The 8,781-nt window shown below is 48.4% G+C and overlaps 2 protein-coding genes across 4 annotated transcripts in view; one reads left to right on the top strand and one right to left on the bottom strand.

Moving 5' to 3' along the window:
- The window catches only part of LOC307028832 (protein diaphanous homolog 3-like), a 218,784-nt gene that overhangs the window by 20,884 nt on the left and 189,119 nt on the right, over positions 1-8,781 (top strand). The gene's annotated exons all lie outside the window — the stretch shown is intronic.
- LOC307029504 (uncharacterized protein) lies at positions 5,364-7,863 on the bottom strand. Its single transcript, XM_079665588.1, has 2 exons — positions 5,732-7,863; positions 5,364-5,692 (listed from the first exon to the last, which is right to left on the bottom strand). The coding sequence occupies exons 1-2, from the start codon at positions 6,972-6,974 to the stop codon at positions 5,463-5,465; spliced, it is 1,473 nt and encodes a 490-aa protein (XP_079521714.1). The 5' UTR covers positions 6,975-7,863; the 3' UTR covers positions 5,364-5,462.

The following is an 8,781-nucleotide window of genomic DNA, read 5'->3' as shown; positions in this document are numbered from 1 at the left end:
GACTCAAGTTGTGCCATGGACTCAATGAAGCGGCGCACAGGTCTAATGACTCTGCCGAATCGTGAGGTAACCTGGCCATCTACATGTGATGCTTGACGCTTATTGGCAGGGGGCCGTTGTGGCAGAGGAGCTGGGAAAGCCATTGGGGTCTCTACAGCAGTTGCAGGGTCACTAGAAACGGGGGTGACCAACACAGAAGGAGGTGGTGGGTGGTCTGGATGAACAGAGTCATCAAAAGGGGACTGCTCAAGGACCCATGAGGCGGTGCGGCCATCCTCCCCGTCAACATCCGAGAGGGAACCAGCTAGGGATGGCCCAGCTGTTGCAGCTGCTGTGTCTAACTCGGACACCTCTGTCCCATGCCAATCAGATGCCGGAGCGGTATCGGTCATGCTAGGGGTAGGTGCGGGCACAGGAGCATCATCTTCACCATCCGAGGCCTCCTCCAGCGGAAGGAAGTTGACTTGCAGCAGCAGGTTTCGGTGAACAACACGCTCATGTCCCTCTGGATCCCTGATCCGGTAGATATGGAGGGCTGGTTTTGAGGCCACCACAGTGTGCACAACAGGCATCCACTTGTCAGAAAGCTTGCATTTTCCCTTGGCGCCTTTGTTCGCCAGCAGCACCTGGTCACCGACAGACAGAGGTTGGCCCCTGACCCGTTTGTTATACTGGTCACTCTGATGTCTCTGCTCCGCTGTGCAGTTTTTCTGGGCCAGTGCCATGGCACAGTGCAGGTCTTCCAAGAGGGATTTCACGTAGGCATTGTAGTCACACACAGTCACATCATGAAGTACATTCCTGAACAGAAGGTCCACTGGCAGCCTTGGGATTCTCCCGAACATCAAATAGAAGGGCGCGAACCCAGTGGTCTCATGGACAGTGCAATTGTACACGAAAGTCATTGTCTGTATTATCTGCGGCCACTTCTGTTTGGAGCGAAGTGGTAGAGACTAGGGCTGCAACGATTAGTCGACATAATCGACGACGTCGATCATAAAAATTCGTCGACGCGGAATTTTAGTGTCGACGCGTCGTATAAAAACAATCAGAGAGCCGGTAACGTTAATTCAAAACTGCGCAAATGTTCATTTGTAACTGCAATGCACTACAGGAAGTGCTGGGGGCAGTATACTCTCCATTGTCTGCCATGACTGCATTCTGTACTAACAACAAAGAAGAAAGAATACGAACGATGGCGGAAAGGAGAGAGAATGAGGGTGATGAAGAGCTCAAAAAAGCGAGACCGAGAGTTTCGAAAGTGTGGGAGTATTTCACAGACGACAAGCCAAAGAAGTCAGTGAAATGCAGAATTTGTAAAGGGCAATTGGCATTCCACGGCAGCACTACAGTGATGCACGAGCATTTAAAACGCAAGCACCCTGGAACCGTGAGGACTGCTACTTTGGATCATGGGTAAGTTTGAGCAAGTTAGCCATAGTCATGTTTACGTTAGCTTACATGTTGGAAAACAGAACGTCTCATGGTTAATGCTTGCTAAGCAAACGCTATTTCAGTTATGTTGAGGCTGCGTGTACACCAACGAGCTGCTAAACAGCGCCAAGCTTACAGCGTATTAGAGCACACTAGAGCTTTATGGACGCTGTAATTAATTCCAAACTTAAAATAATAATTAACAAGGGTCTGCGAAATGACAAGAATAAAATGCGATTGAATTGATCCTGGGACTGGACAACAGGGTGACATTCACAGGTGTGCAGACTTGAGGTAAAACATGCACTGGAGCCCGGAAAAGGAGCCGTGCCCACAGGAAGCAGAGATGGAGGGTGTGACAGAAATAATCGTTAGATTAGTCGACTAATCGAAAAAATAATCGACCGATTAGTCGACTACCAAAATAATCGTTAGTTGCAGCCCTAGTAGAGACCTCAACATGTTGCCCAGGGTGCGGTTGAACCTCTCTGTGCCGCCGTTCCCCATAGGGTGGTAAGGTGTGGTGTGGGACTTGTCAACCCCTGACAACTGCAAGAGCTCAGCAATCAGCTCACTTTCAAAGTTTGCTCCCTGGTCAGAATGAAGGCGCTGAGGGAAGCCATAAACACAGAAAAAGTTGTCCCACAGCTTCTTGGCTACTCTCTTAGCTGTCTGATCCTGGCAGGGGAAAGCATGTGCCAACTTTGTATAGTGATCGGTGATCACAAGAACATCCACAGACTTGTTGTGACGGTCTTCAGCTGACCAGAAGTCGATGCACACAAGCTCCAGAGGGGCAGAGGTCTTAATGCTCTCCAGTGGGGCTCTTGCGGAAGGTTCAGGAGTCTTGCTGAGAACACATCTGTGGCAGTGCTTCACATGATTGCGGACATCCTTCTCCATGTCGTACCAGAAGAAACGCTGGCGGGCCAGAGACAGTGTGCGGGGCTGACCTTGATGGCCAGCATGGTCGTGAACACCAGATAATGCATCTGCCTTTAGCGACTCCGGCACCACGAACTGGGACCTCTTCTGTCTAGTCAAGGGATCTTTCGTGACCCTGTAGAGGACGCCATTCAGAAGAGTCAGTTTATCCCACTGCTTCAAGACTCTCAGAGTCGGCTGACTCTCATTGTAGCGTTCCCGTCTGGAAGGCCTGCGCTTCCTGTCGACATAGAGAGCGACCCTGGAAATTACTGGGTCCTGTTGCTGGTGTGACTGCAGCTCAGAAAGAGATAGGGAATGCAACGTGTCCTGGCCAGGTGGTTCAAAGGTGGTGAGGTGATCAACCAGGGAGGCTGCACGCTGCCTAGGAGCAGAGTCCCACTCGTCCAAGGAGGAAAGAAGAGAAGAGACCTCATCCTCAGACATTGAACCTTCAATGGCGTCAGAGTGAGATGGACCCTCCAGTGACTGTGGTTGGCAGGTGAGGCGGAAGGCATCTTGCACAGACCCATCACTGACGTCACAGACCTGGTCCAGTAGCTCCAAGTAGGGTTCACGCAGCAACCGTTCCCTCAAAGGTTTCACGAAAGGGTCTCTGCTGAGGGCATCCGCCACCACGTTCAACCTGCCGGGAATATGTTTGATTTCGAAGGAATACGGAGCCAACTTAGCAACCCACCGCTGCTCACAGGCGTCAAGTTTCGGCTTGGTCATGATATATGTGAGAGGATTGTTATCTGACCAGACGGTGAATCTGTGACCCTTGAGCCAGTGGCTAAACTTCTCACAAACCGCCCACTTTAGAGCCAAGAACTCCAGTCTGTGTGCAGGATAATTGAGCTGGCTGCGACTGAGAGTTTTGCTTGCAAAGGCGATGGGTCTTGCCTTCTCCTCACCAGCAGAAATTTGGGACAGTACAGCACCCAGACCATCAAGGGAAGCATCGGTGGAGAGGATGAAAGGCCTATCAAAGTCTGGGTGTGCCAGCACCACGCTGTTGAGGAGTGCGTGTCTCAGATCATCAAATGCCTTCTCACAGGCAGGGGTCCAATCCTGAGGAGTCAGTTCTCGAAAGGTGCCAGCTCTTCTCCGACCGAAAGAGCCCTTGGCTTTCCTCTTCTGCCCTGCAGTTAAGGCGTAGAGTGGCTTTGCGATGGAAGAACAGCCAGGAATGAAGTGTTGATAATACAGCACCATCCCGAGGAAAGACCTGACCTTCCGCTGAGATGGGGTGCAACCGTCGTCGTTCATGAGATCCTCCTTCCCGAAAGCTGAGATGACCCTCACCTTCTCTTGGTCGACTGAGACGCCACTGCTGTCTATCACGTGACCCAGAAACCCCACAGTCCTGCGAAGGAAGTAGCACTTCTTCTGAGACAGCTTCAGGTTGTTGGCTCTGAGCCGCGAGAAGACAGTCTCCAGCCGTTTCAGGGTTTCCTCCTCGGATGGAGCAAAGACAAGCAGGTCGTCCAAATAACAGAGGAGGCTGGAGAAGTTCAAATCACCAAACACACTCATCATCATCCGCATAAAGGACGCGGGACTGTTGCAAAGACCTTGGGGAAGTCTGTTGTACTCATACAGGCCTAAGGGTGTTGTGAATGCCGAGTACTTCCTGTCAGACTCATGGAGGGGGATGTTGTAGAACCCCGATGTGAGATCCATGGTGCTGAAAAAGGCGTTTCCACCAAGGGCAGCAAGACAGTCGGCCTGGTGAGGCAGCGGGTGGGCGTCCTTGACGGTCTTGGCATTAAGCCAGCGAAAGTCAGTGCAGATCCTTAACTCTCCTGACTTCTTCCAGACAAGGACCAGCGGCGATGCATACTCACTGACTGATTTACTGATGATGCCTTTCAACTCCATCTCAGACAGCACCTCTCTCAGTTTGTGATAGTGTGCTGGAGGGACACGGCGATAGGGTAGCCTGAAGGGGTGATCATCAGTGAGATGAATCTGGTGGACGAACTCTTTCGCTTCCCCACAGTCCAGCTTGTCTTTGGAGAAGACATCCTGGTAAGTGAGCAACAGTTCAGAGAGTCTCTTTTTCCATTCATCTGACACCGCACAGCCTTCGAGGTCGATGTCTGCCAATCCACAGTCTTTAAGCTGCTGAGCGTGGGTAGAGCTGGCATCTGAGTTGGGAGGAGGGTCAGCTGCCTGACTGGTCTGTGGCCTATTCACACCCTGAGAGAGGGGAAGGTCTTCCATCGCGACACAAGTAAACACATCGGCCACTTTAGCATTGCGGCGTAGTGTCACGGGACTCTTGGTTGGGTTAAGGACCTTCATAGGGACCCAACGATCTCCCCACATGGGTGCCACAACCCGTCCCACAATAATGTCTTTGGGGGCTGAACGGGAGGAGGTGGGCTCCACAATGACAGTGCTCCCAGGGGACACAGGAACACTGCCAGGTAGCTTTCCCCACACCAGATACTCCTTCTGTGGTGCTAGAGTGATAGCTTGCCGTAGCTTGACCGTGCCAACCTTGTCAGGCAGTTCAGGACCAGACCAACGAGTGATGCAGCTGAGCAACTGAAGAAACTGCTCACAGTCGGGGTCTGAGGTGTTGGACTGGATGAGCTCCCAGTACTTCTCATCAGACTTCATCCTCTGTAATATGGGCCTGATGACGTTGCTACCAATAATGAGTTCGTCTCTCTGCCCTGGGACAAGGAAAGTTGGCACAATGAATTTAGAACCGTAAACCTCAATCTCCAGGTCATAGATACATCTGGGTTGTGTCATAAGGCCACCACAGCCAACTAGGACCACCTTCTCTGGCACAGGCTGAGGACAAGGGAGGACACCAGCAGCTCTAAGATTGGACTCTGCCTCTTCGCTGAGTGTGCATGACATGCTCCCTGAATCAAGCATCCCCCTTAAAGTTGACTGACCCCCTACTAACACTGGGGTATAAAACAAGTCATTGGCTCCTTCAACTCTATGTGAACCCACAGCAATCACAGTTTTGTCATCAGGAAGATTACTACAGCAGTTCACATATATTGATCTTAAGTCATTTTCCTCACTGAGGGTGTCACTAGTGCCGCCCATGCTATCCCTCTCACTGCACGGGCGGGCTAGTTTAAACCAGCATTGGAGGGAGAAGGTGGCATGGCTGAGGAAGGAGAGGCCTGTGGGCACTGATTTCTTATGTGACCAGGACTGAAGCAGTTAAGGCATAATCTGTAAAGCCTGCAGTGTGCATGGGTTGAATGGTCCCTGGAGCCACAAACCTTGCATGGAAAGGACTCAGATGCCTGCTGGTAACGGGGTCGACCATTCTGACGGTGGACTTGTTGGTGGTTGCCTGGCTGACCATTCTGACGGTGGGCTTGTTGGTGGTTACCTGGCTGATGGTAGTCTGGCCTTTGACTGGTTGTAAGGGAAGCGTTGCACATAGCCAGAACTCTGTCAAACATTGCAACTACCTGTTGAACACCAGCGTCGGTAGTAGGTGGGTTGACGGTGGTAGGGGCTGGGTCAGAGACAGCAGAGAGAGGCAGGGATAAGGGGGAGACTTGGGGACTCACCCTAGCATGGTCTGGCTGAGGCTGACTGTAAGCAAGGGCAGCGGCCGGTAGAGAGTTGGGAGGGGGGTCTGGTTGGTGCGCTAATGAGGCCTGAGACATCCCCAGATTGACAGGGCGAAAAGAATCAGTCACAGGGCTCTGACTATAAACTGACAGACCCACCACATTATGAGACTGCGCTGCTGTTTTTCTCACATTTCTCATATGGGCGTCCAGACGCTCCTGAACCTCAGCCGTGGTCCACCGCTCAGGTGCCTTCAGTTGGAATGATATGGCGAGACTGGGGTCAGGACAGTGATTAATGAACATCAAGACCACTTCTGCACTGGGGTCATCTACACATTTACCTCGCCTCCGGAGGCACTCGTCCGCAGCATCTATTGACTTGTTAAGGCGTATCCAATAGTCCATAGCACTTTCACCAGCACGTGGAACAGTGCCGTAAAAATCTTTCATGGGCAAGTTAGAGTATGACAGCTCACTAAAGTTACCCTTTAATATGTCAAACACAGCTGTGGGCAGGTCGGTCGCACTCAAGTCAGGTCGGCTGCGGATTGACACTTTCACCACATCCCTGGCTTTACCTGTTAGTCTTGACATAATCAGATCAAACCTTTCTACGTGAGTGTCACATTTCACTCTATTCAGGTAACATCTCATCATGTCCTCCCATTCATGAATAGAAAATACATCAGCACGATCACCCCTGAAGTAAGGCGGAGCCTTGGTGTCTGACTGCACCACAACCTTCAATTGAGACAAATCAGCCTGGTGGGACGGGTGTGGATTGGTGGGAGACTGAGGCTGGGCAGCACTGGGCTGGTGCATGGTGCTTGATATGTTCTCACCTATCTGTTTAGCCAAACTTGTTATCATTTCCCCAAAAGCTTCAACAGATACTACTTGTGTAAGTTTACGGTCTGGCTGCATAATAGGTGTGGAGCTTGCAGCAGGTGTTAATGTCGGGTTGAAATCACTAGCGAACCCAAATCTTTCACTACCTTTAAGTCGCTGGCCCCTCCCCAACCCAAATGTGACATCATGCCCACTAACATCCATATTGTTAATGACAACAACAAAAAAATCCCACAAAGCAATCAAAACACAGTTTAAAGCCACCCACAAGAGATAAAACACTAAAATAAAATAAAATGATAAAACACAGATAGACAGATATACTCAGTGGTAAGTGTCCTCTCAGACTCAGTGCATCTCTCAATTTGAATATGTACACTGTCCCTTTAACGCACCTGCCGTCGCAGCAAGAGAGGGGGAAAAAAAAAAAAAAAAAAGAGGAAAAAAAAAACACACACTCCAGTCTTTCCTTCTTCCCGCCGGTGGGCAGCAGCTTTACCCCGGGGACCAGACGGCGCTGGTCGCGGATACAACGGGTCGTCACGGCACCAAGTGTAACCGGCTGTGTCTGACTCTGCGTTGTGTTGTGTAGAAAGACGACGACCCAGACGTGTAGCTTCATTCAGGATGTACATTTATTTTCACTCCTGACGAAACAGCGACAGAAAGAAAACATTTCTCCAGTCAGTACTCTCTTTAACGTGCCCCTATACAAATTAAACAACACAGAAATACATTGTGAACACCCGTGAGACACTACAACAAAAATAAGTAATAAAAAGTAACTTAAAGTGCATAAAGTCGACACTAAAACACGGAAATTGCTTCTGGCTGAAGAGCCGCCTACCTCTCCCACAGAGATCAGTATCAAAAGGGGAGAACGATGCATGAACCCCGCGAAAAAAAGGGGAACAGTGTCACATGCATAAGGAACGTAGGGGTACACGCTAAAATTATAGTTCCACATACTGATGTGAGTCCTACTGCGTCAGGTATTAACACAAGATGAAACAAGAATAAACACAGATTTTGTGTAATTATATAGACATATTTACATAATATATTATATACAAATGAGACATAACTGTCCCTGTTACACATAAACATGTAAGGTAAGTTCTTAAAAAACCTATGCACAAAAGAAACATTCACAATATGATGTGATCTTTTATTTGAGTAAATGAACTTTATTTAAACAATCTGTACTTGACTTGTATTAGTAATTGTGTATGTTATGAACATATTGTCTTGAAATACTCATTCTTATAAAGCACACAATAATCAATTATGAAAAAACAACATTCAAGCTCAAGGCGATGGGTTTTCTGTTTATTCAAATAACAAAGATCAATTTTATTATCAATACACAAACATTTACATTTGTACTATTTTTGCCTCAGGATTGGTATCCCCATGGCATTTCTTTGAGTGATTTGGAAGGGTAGATCTCTTGTTGTCTTGAAGGATTAGCAAGGCACGATGCCACAAGGCATGTCTTTGGCTGGAAGAAGAGCGTTAACACACTGCAGGCAGCCATGCAGGCAGCCATCCAGGGACTCAAGGAATAAAGGTCTTGAAAGATAAGAAGATTTCAAGAGGTTGAAGTCTAAGAATTTTTTTTGGATTTTATAACTGAATTTTTTATTTAATAGTGACATTTGACTTCAAACTAAGAACACAAAAAGCATATGTTTTATTTATTCCAAATGTACATGCCAGTTTTCTGTATTATGTCAGTTTACCCATTGGTGAGAATGTGTCCCAGTCAATCGCATATTTACATATTTAGTATATGTTAATTGTGGAAGCATAATTAAACTGAATCACAGCTCTGCCTTTAAAAAAAATGAATGTTCAAAATATAACTGAGTGAATGACAGCTAAAAGGCATCTGCAACCTGTTTGTTAAGAAGCCACAGTGTGGACTTCTTGTTTTTGCTAGTGGCAAAGATATGTTCTTTAGAGAGACTTTCAATCAAACAGTAGTTTACAGTGTGACTGTCAGTGGAGT

The sequence above is a fragment of the Notothenia rossii genome, assembly GCF_949606895.1.
Source record: "Notothenia rossii genome assembly, chromosome: 2".
Lineage (NCBI taxonomy): Eukaryota > Metazoa > Chordata > Actinopteri > Perciformes > Nototheniidae > Notothenia > Notothenia rossii.
The sequence above is the reverse complement of the archived record's forward strand: the minus strand, read 5'-3'. Positions and strand labels throughout refer to the sequence as shown.